Here is an 18,171-nt window from a genome sequence, read left to right on the forward strand (position 1 = left end):
CATATCTTCCCTTGCCCACTACGTCCCAGTGTTCTTGCTCAGCCTCACTCCCCATATCTCCCACATCTCTTACATCCTAAGGCTTAATACAAAATAAAACCAAAATGTTGTGGAATAAAATGAAAGTTCAGCCAAATGCTCTTTGATAAAACTGGAAGAGAGGAGCTAATAGGTCAACACACATTCAGCATCCTGTTTCAAATGTAGGTTATTCCACAACATCATTTTCTCATAATACTTCTAAAAGAGAATCTTGAACGAAATCTTTAGTATGAATTATACATTGGTTACTTGCAGAATATAGCTTAGAGAAACTTGTATGAAATATTTCAAAAATATTCTTAATTTGCCCATAAAATGTTATCGGAGCAGAGATAATAGTAATTATTTTGCCATAAAAATAAAATGTCCTTCACAATCATTGTATCTGTATTCCACATCAGTTTTAACATTGTCTTTCAAAGTAAAAGCTATCCCACATGCTTTATTTGAATATTTATTAATATAGTTCAACCAATCCATTTTCTAGGTGTTAAAAGGAGCAATTTGTAGGATACAATACGTGCCAGGAAAGAAGGAAAGGGAGAAGATGGAAATAGAGGGGAGGGGGAAAGAAAAAATAACAGAAGAGAGAAGAGAGAAGAGAGAAGAGGAAGGAAGGAAGGAAGGAAGGAAGGAAGGAAGGAAGGAAGGAAGGAAGGAAGGAAGGAAGGAAGGATCATCACTTCCTTCCTTGTCCTAATTATTGAACACAAGTGTCCACTGAACGTTTAACAGCTCGTATAAGGGGGTATTGGTTGTTATTTTTGAAGACCATAAAGAAAGACTTTAGATCTGTGTCTTTGGTGTCCCCATCCAGATAGAAGGTGAACTTCTGGAGCAATGTGCTGAAGAACAGAAAGAGCTCCATCCTAGCCAGGGCTTCCCCTGGACAGGCTCTCTTCCCTGCAATAGCAAACAAGAAAATAAAGCTTATTTAGGAAGTACACCTGATGGAATTGTGCCTGATAAAAAAAAATAACATGGATCAAACCAGCATGTGGATTTGTAATACCTATCCCAGAGGACTGTACCTGCTGAGAATGGCATGAAAGCATCTTTTTTCCTGAATTGGCCTTTTTCATCCAAAAAATGATGTGGGTTGAACTTCTCTGGAGTCTCCCAATGGAGAGGATCATAATGTACTGAGAAGAGGACTGGCGCAACAGCCATGTACTAGAAGAGGGAAGTGAGGAAATAGATGACATTAGTTGGTTTTGCTTCATGCAGAGAAGAAAGAGTTTCAAATGAAATAGGCCAGCAGGGAGCAATCTGCAAACATTCTGAAATGGAGTGAAGGGAAAGAGATTTGGTTTAATTTATTTATTTATTAAATGTATATACGTCCCATTATCCATAGTGACTCTAGGCTTACAATTCCATAAATAAGGCATATTAATACATATCTACTGAATTGCGTTGAATATCATCTCAACTAACAGTCATCTTTTTTTTTTCTTCTGCACACTATCTTGATTAGTAGATTAGTATTATTGGCACACCTTGGGAATGTTGTAACCATGGAATTTTACGTCACAGGTTGTTGCCCGTGGAAAGCTCTCAGCACTCCCAATCCGATAACGTTGAGCCTCATGGACCACAGCATTTGTGAAAGGCATCTTCAACCGGTCTTCTATGCTTGGAGTTCGATTTGTACCCACTGCCTCATCAATCTCCTGTTGCACCTTAGCTGTGAGACAAACATATTGAGATGTGATTGACAGCCTTTTACTTTCTCATATTGAGCATCTGCAGTCAACTACCACTTGAATAGAAACATGTTTTCCAAAGCATATTCAGGGAAGACGCTTCTAGTCAGGACAATGGCTCCTCCTCAAAGTCATTTCTTAATAGAGACCATTTTAATTTTTCTAGTGCAAGAAGAGGAGATACTTATTGTTTATCTCTGTCTTGTGTCTTTCTTGATAAGCTGAAAACCACAAAGTGAAAAGTGTTTCCATAGGAGATTTTAGAAGATTATAGTCCCTACCCAAAGTTGGAATAAATAGTAATCAGGAGAAAAAACTAATGTACTTAAATTAATTTCTTAAACTGTTATTACATTGTGTGGGAAAATGAACTCATGGGCTATGTTGTCGAACATCTATATTTCCAGAAGGGTCTCCTAAGGTGAACAGATCCCTACCACAGCAGCAAAAGGCAGAGGGTGCTAAGAATCACCAGGTTAAATCAGTCTGCCTTTGGACTTTGGACATAGGAACAATCAACATTCAAACAATGAAAACAGAAGTGTGAGTAGAAGAACTGCCGATTGAACTCAATAATATTCATTTTGATATCATTAGATTATGTGAAACATGACAATAAGGCAAACGTTTAGTTGAACTTGATAGGACTGGGCATTTATTCTATGCTAGAGGTACTGAAGATGGTCGATGTGGTAGAGTTGGTTTTCTCGTCAACCAAAAGCTGAAACACTCTGTAGTAAAATTTGAAAATAGACCAGAGTAGCCCAATGCATTATTCAATTGAACAAACAATACAAGTTTCAAATCATTCAAGCTTATGCACCAACAATAAGCTATAGTGACGATGATGTCAAGGAAGTTTATGGCAATGTGGCCTGCCTTAAAGACAAAGAAAAGTCCCAGTACAAAATACTAAAGGGTGACTTTAATGCAAGAATAGGAAGAACAATAACTGATGAAAAGGTGACCGGCCCATATGGAAATGGTGAACGAGATAATAGTGGTGCAGACTAGTAGATTTTGCTGAAGGACAGGAACTTTATATCATGAACTCATTTTACAAGAAAAAGGCTAGCAGAAAATGGACACAGAAGAGTCCATCTGGGTACACAAGCAAAATTGACTACATCATGCCAAGTGATAAACCATATTCTGCAATTGTACTGTCATCACACATTTTAATGTTGGAAGTGATGATAGTTAATAATACAAGCTAAAATGAAGATAGACTGTCAAAAAGATCATATAAAAATGCTAAAGTTGTAACAAAAAACAAAAATGAAGATAAGCTGTTAGACGAGAACAGCAATTTTAGATTAATCTATCAAATCACTTTGCTCTATTGCAAGATTTGGAAGAGATGAACATTATCTTGAGTCTTTGGATAAAGGCGGCATACAAGTTGAACAAATAAATTATGGATCAAAATGAACAAATATTTAAAAACTCCTTGAACTATATATATAGCACAACTGGAAAAACAATTTATACAATCAAAAATCTTTGATGAAACTATTGAATTAATGAAAAAAACAATGGACAGTGAAGAATGCCGGAAGTTTCACTAATAAACTGAAGTACGTTGAACTTTGCAAGACCACAAGAAAACATATCCAAGAAGAAACTCATCAGTTTAACATGAAGCTTGTAAAAACGGCAATTGAAGAAAACAAAGGGATTAATAGAGCAAATGCAAGCTTATAAATACAAGAGAGAAAGTTTTTGTATTAAAACATGAAGATAGCTTTGTGTGAAGAACAAGACAGGAAATGTTAAAAATAATTCAAACAGAATTATTAGATTAGTAATTAATTAGTTTAAGAATTAATAGAAATAAAATTCTATTCAGAGCTATGCAAAGATCAAGCTCACTCAAAAGTAACAACACCCATGAAAGAGGAAATGCCAAATATGCTTCAGGAAATGACTGTTACAGTTTAAATCATGAAAGCTGGTGGCCACAGTTTATAAAAGATAGTAAGAAAACTGTACTTGAGATGCCTCAGAAAAGAAAAAAATACCGAATACATGGAAAAATGCTGAAGTGATTCTTATACACAAGAGATGATTTAAAGAACTATCATCCAATAATCGTTTCAGTCACCTACAAGGTTTTCACCAAGATAATAGGAAAAAGAATAGTGGGAACATTAAACGATGGCATAGCCAAAGGAGCAGGCAAAGTCCAGAAATGGCTACAGTAGAATGGATCATCCAGGTTGTTCCGCAAATCATTGAAAGGCACAATGAATTACACCTTGCCTTTGTGCATGGCTTTCATTGACTACAAACATGCATTTGACTCAGTATTTCAGCAAGCAATAAAGCAACTGCAATGAGTTGTACTGTTGAGTACAACAGTTATTTAGTTTATTTTTTCCATGATTAATGCTGAAAGTTCTAAGAGTACTGATATCTTTATATATTTCTGGATATTTCTTTACCTTGAATGTGTTGTAATTTAGCCATTGCTAGGAGGCTGCAGAACAAAGTATGGCTTGTAATTACTGTCCCAGCAGTAAAGAGACCAAACACAGTAATCACAAGATCTTCAGGAGAGTAGATACCCTCAGATGAGTTCTGGTCCTGAAAAGAAAATAGAAAGGGAACTGGAAGAATAAAAATTCTACTTGGAATTGAATTAAAGTAATTCATGAAACTCTCCATAGTGTCTCTTTCAATTAAAGGAAACTTAACTCGACCAGACTGACTTTAGAATATATACAAAACATTTTCAATTCTAAGGTATTTCTGGGATCAACATCTGATACATGGAGGAAACAGCTTGACTATCTGGCCTACCCATCAAATATTTACCACAAGAAACTGCCAGAATTAAAGACTGGACACTCTGAATTTGACTAAGGTTGTTTTTTAGAACTGGACTACAGCAGGCCTTAAGGTGTATGATTGGAAAAAATTAGATCTGAGCATAGAAGCCTGAATGTTATATCTGAGAGACTACCGTATTTTCCGGCATATAAGACGACTGGGCGTATAAGACGACCCCCGAATTTTCCTGTTAAAATATAGGGTTTGGGCTATACTCGCTGTATAAGACTATCCCTCTTCCAATGCACACCAAATAAAAATTAAAAAACATCAACTGGCTCACCCACAATGTAAAAGCAGCTGTGCTAGACCCAAAATGGCCCCTGCAACAAGCAGGAACCTCACACAGCCACAAAAAGCCCCCCAAAACAACTTTCACACTTTACACACACACAACACAACACAACTGGCTCACCCACAATGTAAAAGCAGCTGTGCTAGACCCAAAATGGCCCCTGCAACAAGCAGGAACCTCACACAGCCACAAAAAGCCCAAAAAAACAACTTTCACACTTTACCCACACAAAATTCCACATACAGCTTTGTGAGATTCTGTGTGTTTGTGTAGTTAGAGTGAAACACTACAAAAACACACTAAATCTCAGAAAGCTGCACAAATATTATTTTATTTTATTTTATTTTTATTTTTATATGAAAGCTAAATTTAAAACTTCCTAAACTTTAAATGGCTAGGTCTAAAAATGAACAACTAAAAAAAACCCCAATTAACTATTTTTTTTAAAGATCCCAAAGGGGGAAAAAACTTACCCAATAGAACAGGGGTCTCTAACCTTGGCAACTTTAAGACTTGTAGACTTCAACTCCCAGAATTCCTCAGCCAGCTTTGTTTTGCTGGCTGAGGAATTCTGGGAGTTGAAGTCCACAACTCCCTGCCTGCTTGATTGCAGGCAGGGAGTTGCTTGCTGATGGAATGGATTCAGGCAAGCGAAGCAAGGCAAGCGTTGCGACTAGCAGCTAAGGTAAGCAAGCTGGAGGGGGAAAACTTTTTTTCTTTTACATGGCTCTGGCGATCCCAGCTGAGTTGCCTGATTAGCAGATCGTGAGCTTGGATCGCCAGAGCCATGTGAAAGAAAAAAAGTTTTTTCTTTCTACATGGCTCTGGCGATCCCAGCTGTGTTGCCTGATTAGCAGATTGTCAGAGCTTGGATCGCCAGAGCCATGTGAAAGGAAAAAAGTTTTTTCTTTTTACATGGCTCTGGCGATCCCAACTGAGTTGCCTGATTAGCAGGCAACTCAACTGGGATCGTCAGAGCTTGGATCGCAAGAGCCATTTAAGGCTCGTCAGAGCCTTTCGGGCTGGTCTGCCTGGTTACAGGAGAACGACACCCAGCATATAAGATGACCCACGACTTTTGAGAAGATTTTCATGTGTTAAAAAAGTTGTCTTATAAGCAGGAAAATATGGTAATCCTAATAGTCTAATCCTAATACTTTGGCCACCTAATGAGAAGGAAGGGCTCACTGGAGAAGAACCTAATGCTGGGAAAGATTGAGGGCAAAAGAGAATGAGGTGGCTGGATGGAGTCACTGAAGCAGTAGGTGTGAGCTTAAATGGACTCCAGAAGATGGTAGAGGACAGGAATGCTTGGAGGAACATTGTCCATGGGGTCGTGATGGGTCGGACATGACTTCACAACTAACAACAACAATCCTAGCAGAAATTGCTGTTGCAAGATCAATAATTATCTTCACCTATTAAGATGTAGAAGTTGTGTAAATTAGCATGTAAAGCAAATTTCTATACATACACATTTTTTGAAGGGAGATAACTTTAGAAACAATTATGTCGGAATAGTAATTTATGTCAACAAATAGCAATTTAAAGTAAACAAAAAAGGGGGAATCAATATTTTCATATTCTTTCATATGCAGTGAACTTGTTTCATCTTAGATACACATTGGAGATATTTAGACATTTATGCAGAGACAGTATCTATATCTACCTTCTCCATTCTATGAAGGAAGCAATCAATATAGTCACGTGGGTTCTGAGGATCCAATGTTTTCTTGTGTAATTCTACTTCCTCACGGATATAACCATGGAGTTTTTCAGTCTCAGCAAAAATCTTGATGTGTTTCCCAGGAAAGCATTCCATTATTTTTGGAAAAGTATTGTAGACCTGTGGCAGAGAGGAATAGAATAGAATAGAACAGAATAGAATTCTTTATTGGCCAAGTGAGATTGGACACACAAAGAATTTGTCTTTGGTGCATATGCTCTCAGTGTACATAAAAGACAAGATACATTCATCAAGAATCATAAGGTACAACACTTAATTATAGTCAAAGGGTACAAATAAACAATCAAATCATGCTAGGAAACAATATCAATATAAATCGTAAGGATATAAGCAACAAAGTTACAGTCATGCAGTCATAAGTGGGAAGAGATGGGTGATAGGAATGATGAGAAGACTAATAGCAATAGTAATGCAGACTTAGTGAGTAGTTTGACAGTGTTGAGGGAATTATTTGTTTAGCAGAGTGATGGCATTTGGGAAAAAAACTGTTTTTGTGTCTAGTTGTTTTGGTGTGCAGTGCTCTATAGAATTGTTTTAAGGGTAGGAGTCAAAACAATTCATGTCCAGGATGTGAGGGGTTTGTAAATATTTTCATAGACCTCTTTTTGACTCATGTAGTATACAGGTCCTCAATGGAAGGCAGGTTGGTATTTATTTATTTATTTATTTATTTATTTATTTATTTATTTATTTATTTATTTATTTATTTATTTATTTATTTATTTATTTATTTATTTATTTATTTATTTATTTATTTATTTATTTATCAGCAAGTACAAGGAAACAAGAGTCAAAAACAAGAGCCAAAAGATAACCAGAATAACAGGCAAGTTTGGCCTTGCAATACAAAATGAAGCAGGGCACAGGCTGATAGAATTCTGTCAAGATAATATGACGGTCATAGCAAACACTCTTTTCCAACAACCCAAGAGACGACTCTACACATGGACATCACTTGTCAACACAGAAATCAGATTGACTATGTGCTCTGCAGCCAAAGATGGAGGAGCTCTATACAGTCAGTAAAACAAGACCAGGAGCTGATTGTGGCTCAGATCATGAGCTCCTCGTTGCAAAATTTAGATTTAAATTGAAGAAAGTAGGGAAAAGCACTAGGCCACTCAGGTATGAACTAAATCTTGGAGGGACAGGGGAGTGAGAGAGGCGCTTCAGAAGACCAAGAGGAACAGGCAAGTTTCCTCAGAAGGTTGGAGGCAGCTCTTTGACCCGGCGGTGGGGGAGGCGGCCATTACAACTGCTACAAGCTGGAGCAACTGGACTAAGATTTGAGCAGGAGTGAAGACTGAACAGAGTATTGTTATCGGGTGAGTGATTGGCCAGCTCACAGGTAAGAAGAAAAATATTTTAAAGCTTGAAAGAAGTCCCAATGAGTAATTAGCGGCTAATTGGCACTCAGGAATTCAAGTGGAGAGGGGGAAAAAAGAGGAACTTTAAAAGGAACCTTCCACCTGAATTTAAAACTGGACTTGTAAGAAACTAAAAATAAGATAAGAAAAAGAAACAGAGTAGTATTCTTTAAACAACAAAAGGATTTAATTTGAAGAAGAGGAAGTAATTATTTTTGTGGATTTACAATGGATACTTTATTGTCGGGAGACTTGTGAATTGGAGAGAGATATCTAGTGGTGAAAAGAAAGCATCGTATTAAGTTTATATAGGCCATCGTGAGAAAATACTGGAGGAGTGTTTGTCTAAACAGCTGGAGCACGATTTCAAAAGAAGTGGAAAGAATATAGACTGGAATTGGAATGGTCTAAATGAATATTTGAATTGGACACTATTTGGAAAGAAAAAAGAAAAAAAGAGAAATTATAAGGACTGGAATTTGAACTATATGCAAACGAAAAAAATAAATTTAAAAATCTTTGCCCTTTAAATTGATAACATGGAGAACTGGGAGGAGGAGTATGAGGAACTAAGGGAGATATTTCAAAAGATAAGAGAAGCATTTAAGGGAAATAAAGAAGTGGAAGGTTGGTTAGAATGCAAAAAAAAAGGAAAGAGAAAATATGAATGAGAAACAAGAGAAGCAAGAAGACAATATTGAAAAGGAAATAATTGAAAATAAAGCAGGGGTGAAATGCTCCCGACTTGGGCGAGTAGGTAGCGATGGCAGCGGGCAGTTCAGAGAACTGTTAGCAAAAATCCCTCCCCCCCCAAGCCTCCAGCTTGCTTATCTTCGCACGCCTGCCTTGATTCGCTTGCTGTAATCCCTGCAATCTATTGCATCAGCAAGCAACTGAATCTCCCTGGCTGCAATCAAACTCATCGGTCAGCAGCTCTTTCTGCCTGCCTGCCTGCCTGCTTGCCTTGTCCTGGTAAGTTTTTCCCCCTTTGGGAGCTTAAAAAAAAATAGTTAATTGGGGTTTTTTTTAGTTGTTCTTTTTTTAGACCTAGCCATTTAAAGTTTAGGAAGTTTTAAATTTAGCTGCTTTTATATAAAAATAAAAATAAAATGAAATAAAATAATATTTGTGCAGGTTTCTGAGATTTTGTGTGTTTCTGTAGGGTTTCACTCTAACTACACAAACATACAAAATCTCACAGCTGCTTTTATATAAAAATAAAAATAAAATAAAATAAAATAATATTTGTGCAGGTTTCTGAGATTTTGTGTGTTTCTGTAGGGTTTCACTCTAACTACACAAACATACAAAATCTCACAAAGCTATATGTGGAATTTTGTGTGTATAAAGTGTGAAAGTTGGTTTTTTGAACTTTTTGTGGCTGTGTGAGGTTCCTGCTTGTTCCAGGGGCCGTTTTGGGTCTAGCACAGCTGCTTTTACATTGTGTGAGCCAGTTCTGTTGTGCTGTGTGTGTAAAGTGTGAAAATTGGTTTTTTTGGACTTTTTGTGGCTGTGTGAGGTCCCTGCTTGTTGCAGGGGCCATTTTCGGTCTAGCACAGCTGCTTTTACATTGTGTGAGCCAGTTGTGTTGTGCTGTGTGTGTAAAGTGTGAAAGTTGATTTTTTTGAATTTTTGTGGCTGTGTGAGGTTCCTGCTTGTTGCAGGGGCCATTTTGGGTCTAGCACAGCTGCTTTTACATTGTGTGAGCCAGTTGTGTTGTGCTGTGTGTGTAAAGTGTGAAAGTTGATTTTTTTGAATTTTTGTGGCTGTGTGAGGTTCCTGCTTGTTGCAGGGGCCATTTTGGGTCTAGCACAGCTGCTTTTACATTGTGGGTGAGCCAGTTGTGTTGTGTTGTGTTTTGTAGGTTAAAAAAGGGCAAAGAAGTGACATCGACCTAGCCACGCCCACCTGACCAAAAAGTCACGCCCACCCAGTCACCTTACCACCAAGCCACGTCCACTAATTAAGCCACACCCACAGAACCGGTAGCGAAAACTTTTAGATTTCACCCTTGAAATAAAGATATAGATGATTACACTGGGATTGACAGTGATAGAATAAAAATGGATAAGGGGGAATTTCTCTCAAAAAAGAAGAAGAGAGAAGGAAATGGGAAATATTGAGAAGGAAAATTAAAAAAGTAAAAACTAGAGAAAGGGGGCAAAAAGGGAGATATAAGAAAAAGAAGAAGATAAGAGAATGGGAGAAAGGGAGGAAAATATTAAGAATGGGAATTTTGGAGAGATTAAAAGAAAATGGTTAAAAGAGGAGAGCAGAAAGAAAATTAAAATATTAATATGCTGATTTAAGAGAAGAATATTAGCAGTAGAAATTGTACGTAAAAAGTAATTTAGAAGAAATATATAGATTATTGTAAAAGGGATATGAATAAGGATGAAATGAAATGTGGGTAAGAAAAAAGAAGAAATATGTGGTTTAATGTAAAATAGATCAGTAGATACAATGTGAAAGACAGAACGGGTTATATGTTTTGCTGTTTGAAGATGTACATATTGGAGAGAAATAATAGTGGATGGTAAAGAAGTATGTCTTAAAGATGGAGAACAACAAAGGAATTAATTGAAATTATGATGAAAAATTGAAATGTAAAATTGAACAAAATTGAAATGTTAGTAAATGAAGTAAGTAAGAATGAAATGAAATATAAGTAAGAAGTAAAATAGAAGAAATATATTGTTAAAGATAAAATAGACTAAGGGTTGGAAGGCTAACTTAGCAAAGGCTTTAAGATAAAAGGAATAAGTTGAAAAACATGGTTAATAATTATGAGGGGAATTCTGAGAAATATATTTAATAAATGGAGGAAAAGTCGGGGTTATCTGGACACCACAATGGAAAATAGTAAATGGAAAATAAATACAGCAATAGAGAGAGATGAAAGAAGAAGTAGAGGGATGAAAGGAAGGGAGAAGGAGAGAGAGTAATAGAAAAAAGGGAAGAGGGGAGGAAGGAAGGGAGGGGAAATAAGAGTAGGAGAGAAGGTTAGAGAGGGAGAAAGAGAGGAGGAGGGGGAGAAGGAAGAGGAAGTATTGAAGGAGTAGGAGAGGAGGAAGAAGAAAGTAAGAAGGATAAAAGAAGGGAGGGAGATGGAAGAGAATGAGAAGAAAGATTGCTGTACAATAAAAAAGATGAAATGGAAGAAAGGCAACCTTGAACATGTGTAAATGTACTAGGATAAAGAATGAATTATTAAAAAATAAAGGAGAATAAATATGAGTAAAAATAGAAAAATTAGAATTTGAGGGCAAATGAAGTTGTTTATATAAATAAGCATAGAAATATTAAGATATGATCAAAAAACATGGAAAAAGAAGATCTTGGCAGAAATTGAGGAGCTCATCACATCTAATCTCCACATCTTTTATTTTAACATTTACACACAGAGAAAAAAAAACCCACTAGTAAAAATGAATGTTTATGGCAGGAGGAGCATCAGAGAGGAAAAACATACCAGTCCTAGGAAACCAGTAAAAAATCTTATTTGAGATTCCACAGTCTGCTGGTTTTCTATGAAGATGTGATCTTTGTAATCAAATCGATTGCCAAAGACGACTGCACAGATCACATTAGAAACAGCACTTGCAACATTTCTTCTTAGGTCAAAAGGTTGCCCTGCAACAGAAGCCACAGAAATTTATGAGAGAGATTACAGAATATGGATCTCCCCTTCCACAATCCTCACCACAAAACTGCAAGGAAAAATGATATGGGTCAAAGAAGTTATGCAAAGATTTTACTGGTAATTTTTGATAAATAATATTAAGTAGGGGAGTTTATATGTAATTAAATTAAAACCTAGATCTTTAGGGTTTCTTCGAAACCTTATTGCTGTTTTCTTCTGTCAAAAATTGTTTTCTCACTTTTTTCCCCACTCTTTTCCCTTCTGATTCCAGAGATTTGTCCATTAAAGATTAAATTCAAAAGAGCCACAAATCTCTAAAGGGACACTAATTTATGACCATTTAATTCAGATCCACAGTGGATTTCAGTTCTCCACCCTCATAGAAACTGCCTATTGTTGTCTCTCCATGCCTATAAGAGCAGTTGTTATCCACGTTTTCCTTTTTGCCCTTAGATTTCCTATCTCATTCATCCATAAATTCCTTTCCTGGCTGCTGATTCTATTCCCTCGGCACTTCCTCCTTCTCTTCTATCTGCCATCCATCCATCCATCCATCCATCCATCATCCATCCATCCATCGATCCATCCATCCAACCATCCAACCATCCATCCATCCATCCATCCATCCATCCATCCATCCATCCATCCATCCATCCATCCATCCATCCATCCATCCATCCATCCATCCATCCATCCATCTATCTATCTATCTATCTATCTATCTATCTATCTATCTATCTATCTATCTATCTATCTATCTATCTATCTATCTATCTATTCCATACACATTTTTTTTATCTCCTTCCAGAAAAGACTTGTCCACAGAAGATGGTTTTTCAAGGTGTTACAGTCCCTGGAATAGTCACTTTATACCTGTCAAGAACCAGGAAATCAGGAGATCCAGACAGTTCAAATGGGTATAAAGATTTATTGTAAGCTTAAGCTTTCTACAAGAATCTGAACTACTAATGGTTAAAGAAAATTAACGGGAGATAAAAGTAGAAGGAATTCAAGGTGGGCTGGAATTAGATCTCTTGTGGGCATGAAGGGATTCATGACTGATGATTTGTTTGACCCCTCCCTCAGGTTCAACCTAGTCATCTCCTACAATAGCCTTAATTCAAATCCATGGCACATCACAGATTTCCATATTTTCCTTACCTCACTTCGTTTACCTATTTCATTTATCCATTATGTATTTTGTTGGTTGCTGAATTTGCTTGATATATGATTTAACATTATGTTCAAGCCTGGTTTAACATAATCATTCTAAAAAGAATCCAGGACTAAAATGTTTTTTTTTCTGTGTATAATTACTAAATTAATTATTTTCCTAGTATCTACGGCATGTTCCTTCAGTTACTACAACCACAATAAGGTTTCACTAATTCTGGGCAAATTTTACAAAGCTGAGGGCTGACACTGGATTGAAAAGAAAGACACAGCTTGAAAGCTGTTATATTTCCTGTGTGTATTTTTGCCTTCTCTCTTGAACGCCACTGTGAAAAGGAGAAGGGGTACTCACTGCCTATCTAAGTGTTTCTTTATTTTGTGCACTTAAGTGCAGAGGATTTGAGTTTCAGTTCAGAATCTAGTTCTCCTGTAACTTCACATAGTACAACAAACCCTTTCCATTTTCGTATTTTAAATACTCTTCCTACTAAGATTCTTGTGTGAGAGAACAGTGTTCAGTTTCTTTAGAGAACCTTTTTTTGCAGCGATTTCCTCCACCAGACAAAGGGCTTCCTCCTGCACCCTCTCAGACATTCTTTTCTTCCCCATCCCAAAATCTCTCAAGGTGGACAGTGTGAACCGTCGCAGCTCCTTCCATTTCCTCTCATCGGTAGTATCGAATCCTGAAATAAAAGACATCAAAAGGATCACAATGTCCGTCAAATCTCAGCTTTGGTGAAGGAGGATATTTAGATATAATGTGATGTTACAGGCACTTTCCTGTTTCAATTCTTTGTCTCAATCATGTTTGAAACAGGTCACTGCATTGCAATAAATTATGCATCACAGAATGTTCCTTCCTCATATTTAATGTAAACCAGGCTTGATGTTTGAAATCCTAAAGAAGGAAACTTCACAATTTCCATCTTTCCATTCTTGACTGCTGTCATACAACTAGAAGAATGAATGAGGCTATGAAAATCATGTCACAAGTTTCTGTAAGTGTATTTTAGATAGAAAGAAATCCCTCCACTAGATATGGAACTCTACACTGAGATTCCAAATGTGCTTTTTCAGGAGGCAGCTGGACTTTTCTTGTTTTCTCTTTGAAGATGTTTCACTTCTCATCCAAGAAGCTTCTTCAGCTGTGACTGGATGGTGGGGAATGGAAGAATTTATATTCCTTGCAGAAAGCTGGTAATTTGCATCCTTTTAGAAAGTTGTTGAGGCACTTGGAGGTTTACCTGTGTCCTCACCTGAGTAGAGTGAATGTTCCTGTAATCTACATTTTTTTCCCTCTGGAAATCCGTTCATACTCCCACACCATTCGAAGGGTGTTCATCCCAAAATGCATGGCTAAAAGTCTGTGAAGATTCTCAGTCATCAAGTCATGGTTGGATGTGTCCCAAAAGGACACAGATAAACCCACAAGTGCCTCAGTGATTCTCTAAAAGAATGCAAATTACCAGTTTTCTCAAAGGAATATAAATCCTTTCATTCTCCACCATTCCGTCAGAGCTGAAGAAGCTTCTTGGTTATGAAGTGAAATGTCTTCAAAGAAAAAACAAGAAATGTCCAGTTGCCTCCTGAAAAAGCACCTTTGGGACAACCATGACCTGAAAGTCTGAGAATCTACATAGACTTCTATATTGAGATGCAATTTTCAGAAGAAAATGGGAGTTGTTTTGAGTTCTGGATTTTTTTTTTCTGTAGAGGCTTTATTGACAAATATAGGTCACTTGCAATTACTTATCTACTTGCTTTTTTGTGTGCTAACAAATTACTTAGCACTTAGTTTCTAACACTTAGGAATCATAAGATTTCCTCCAACATGATCTATCCCTAACCTAATTCTTCAGGATTTGTGAGGGTACATTTGTCATCATTTTAACTGAGCTCATTGATGTTGCAGATGGCCATCTTCTTTCTTTTCCTTCATCTTTCCTGCCATTATAGCCTTCTCTAGGGAGCTAGACTTGTAGAATCTGTCTGAATCTGTCTGAAGAATGATCATTTGACTGTGACTGTCAAATTGAAATGACTGTGATCATTTCCGTGTTGAGTGGGAACTCTGAGTTGATTTGCTCAATGAGCTATTTGTTTGTTCTTCTTGGCTGACCACAATATTCTCAGGGGTCTTGTTCAACATTAAAGCTCAGAGGGGTAAATATTCTTTCTATCCTCCTTATTCAAAATCCAAATCGCTGAACTCTCCTCTTTCAAAAGCTTTTTGTCTCCCTCTGAAAAGAATGGGTTAGAAGTGGGATCATTTTTCTTGCATGTAAGGAACAACCAGCATAGATTTCGCAAGTGACCAACAGAAGCAAAATGGTGAAAAAAAATGTGTTCCCCCCCTTTTTCAAAAAACATGACCAAATCAACATCTTAACAAAACTTCATTTCAAGTAAAACTTTCATAATTATCAATAATATTAACAGAATTCAAACAATTTTAAATAATTTAAAGTGAATCAACCTTTATTTTGGAATACTCGTCTGTTCAAAGGCATAAGAGTTCGTGCACCAAATTCTTCTGCTTGATTGATCAAAGCATCTTTTACCACCTCATATCCACAAAGAGCAACCATTGGTTTTGATCCAATCCAGACAGTAAATATAGGTCCATACTTTGCTGTAAGCTAAAGGTAAAATTAGATGGAAACCCAGTGAATTAAATGATAAAGCATTTTTTGGTGAATTTATTTTAAAGCATGCTTGAAATAGTTCTTAAATTTCCTATAGAGAGATCATGTTGAATCAAAGCTTTAATAATTCTTAATATCTACCGAGTACATCAATTAGATTAGCTATATTGCTAGCTGATGAGGTGATGGGAATGAGATAATCAAAATTTTGACTGTATAATACATTTCTGTAAGTAATCTGTTCTTCAAAATATATGGTAACATATTTTTCTTGTTACCACATCTTTTAATGAACTTTGTAACCTCCATTGTCTGTTTATCAGACTGTTACAAGGTGACTTTAAGTTAAAATTCCTACTGAAGATGCACATGAGCCCCTAATAAAATTGGACTCAAACTCTTTAAATCAGGGAAATGTGCAGTTATCTTTCAAAACAATCACCTGAAACAGCAAAGAAGTACAATAGTGACCCAATCTTACCTTTTTAAAGGATTTGTTTAGAGGTAAAACATCTCGCTGAAAGAGGTTCCCCAGAATAGGCCATGGAGTAGGTCCAGGGGGCAGCTGCCCTTTTTTCTTGTACATTCGGAAAGATGAGATAAGGGTGAAAATTATAGAGAGAAGAAGCAGAGCTCCTGCCCATGCCAGCTCCATCCTTTTCTGAGTTATTTTCCTCTTCAAAAATCCAAGAAGCTGTTTAAATTAGACAAGATTGAAAGAAGGAGGCCAACTGGATCCCCAATCACATATAAATTCTTCACTTCCTCTAATCTTTTCATACCTCCTTGTTTACATTCAGCTCAAATTATTCTTTCACCTCTATTAGTATAGGAAAGTTACTTATCAACATTCTTACCTTCGGACTGTGGACAAAGGTAAGTTACAGTTTGTTTGTTTTGAGGGAAAATATCTAGTGCTTGTCGATTGAAAGTTTGGCAGTTCAGTGGTTCGAATCCCTAGTGCTGTGTAAAGATGTGAGTTGCCATTACTTGTCCCAGCTTTTGCCAACCTAGCAGTTCGAAAGCACATAAAAATACAAGTGGAAAAATAGCGACCATCTTTGGTGGGAAGGTAACAGCGTCCCATGCGCCTTTGGCATTTAGTCATGCCGGCCACATGACCCCGGAGACGTCTTCGGACAGTGCTGGCTCTTCAGCTTTGAAATGGAGATGAGCACCACCCCCACATTTTTCTTTTCCCTGTTGGTAAAGTGCCTGTGAATAGTTTAATGTCAAAACTGAAAGAGATACTAAAAGGGTGAATTTACAATGTAAGGGGTGAAAATGGTTCTTAATGTAATTGAATCATTTAAGTTAACGACAGGTGGTTCTTGAGTGTTATTAGGATGATTATACATTAGGATTAATTACAGAATCATGCAATGTAAGATGAAGGAGCCCTGGTAGTGCAGTGCAGTATTGCAGGCAAATTCTGCCCACAGCCTAGAATTGACCCTGATTGAGCCTAGAATTGGCTCATGGTTGGCTCAGTCTTTCATCCTTCCAAGATAAGTAAAATGAGGACCCAGATTGTTAGGGGCAATATGCAAATAATGTTCTACATTGTAAGCCACCCAGAGAGTGTTGTAGATCACTATGGGCCATATAAAAGACTAAATGCTTATTGCTATTGCTATGAAGTTGCCTGGCTGATTTTTTCTGCTCTAAAAAGACAAACCAGGGGAGGTTAGCATAATTGTAGTGATGCAGGGAATTCTCATTTGGAGAGCATTGTCCCAGAAAGCAGGGCCCCATAATGTAATTGAGCTATTTGCAGTCATCTATACCTTAAGGCAGGATTTGGACTGTCCCTTATTTAAACTGCAAAGGATTAAATACTTTCCTATTTCTTAATAATTTCCCAGAATGAGATCCTGCAGAGCTGGGAGGGTACATAAGAATGTGTTTATTTCTGGTATTTCTTCTAGAGCCAAAAATTTGAATTTTTTCCCCTTGTTTCAGATAGACTCTAACTGCCCAAACCTTGTTTCTCCCCTCCTCTTTCACCCTTATCAGATGTCATGTTAAGGGACAAAGTTGAAAACCAGTAAACATGCTCCCATGACCCAGTTAGGATTTTTAAAGATAAGACACACAGAGAACAGATAAAAAGTCCCACACATTAACATTTTTCTTACTGGACTGCATGGATCCTACAATGCTGGGATGTTTCTGTGCAAGGAAGATGATGGGATTATTGATAGAGCCTGAAATGCAAAGTTGTCTTGGAGGCAGCACAGCTGATTAGGCAATAACAGCTGAGAAAGCAAAAACGTGCCTTTTTCCTAGGGCTAAGAGAGAACGATTTGCCCTAAGTCATCCAGCTGGCTTTCATGGCTAAGGTAAAACTTAAACCCACACATGTCTTTTACTTTCTAGCCTGGTGCCTTAACTGCTAAACCAAGCTGTCCCTCTTATAAAAGCTTGCCTTTTCCTTGGTTCCAAGGAAAAATAAAACAAATTTAGCATACACATTTTAACAATAACTTCTCACCTTTGATTCCTTTTAAAGCTGGTATTCCTTCCTCAAATCCCCTTTCTACCTATAGATACAAAATATTAACTTCCTTACAAGCAAAGCATATACAATTGTGAAATTGTGAAAATCAAAGCTGTAAGCATGGCAGCTCTGCTTATCCCTACATGCCGCTCATCCCTTACAATGCAATAGAATGTCATGTTGTGACCTTCTATTGTGCAAGTGTATCCTTTCTTAGCAAA

General features: G+C 37.1%; 1 protein-coding gene across 1 annotated transcript; it reads right to left on the bottom strand.

The window, feature by feature from the left end:
- Positions 1 to 483: 483 nt before the first annotated feature.
- Positions 484 to 18,171, bottom strand: LOC117659140 (cytochrome P450 2C20-like). The gene is made up of 9 exons (XM_087887264.1): positions 15,932 to 18,171; positions 15,282 to 15,444; positions 13,339 to 13,488; positions 11,462 to 11,622; positions 6,545 to 6,721; positions 4,193 to 4,334; positions 1,542 to 1,729; positions 1,074 to 1,215; positions 484 to 945 (listed from the first exon to the last, which is right to left on the bottom strand). Exons 1-9 carry the CDS (start codon positions 16,103 to 16,105, stop codon positions 743 to 745), a joined length of 1,500 nt encoding a protein of 499 aa, XP_087743390.1. The 5' UTR covers positions 16,106 to 18,171; the 3' UTR covers positions 484 to 742.

This window comes from Pantherophis guttatus, chromosome 2 (assembly GCF_059756535.1).
Source record: "Pantherophis guttatus breed Tessera chromosome 2, ASM5975653v1, whole genome shotgun sequence".
NCBI lineage: Eukaryota > Metazoa > Chordata > Lepidosauria > Squamata > Colubridae > Pantherophis > Pantherophis guttatus.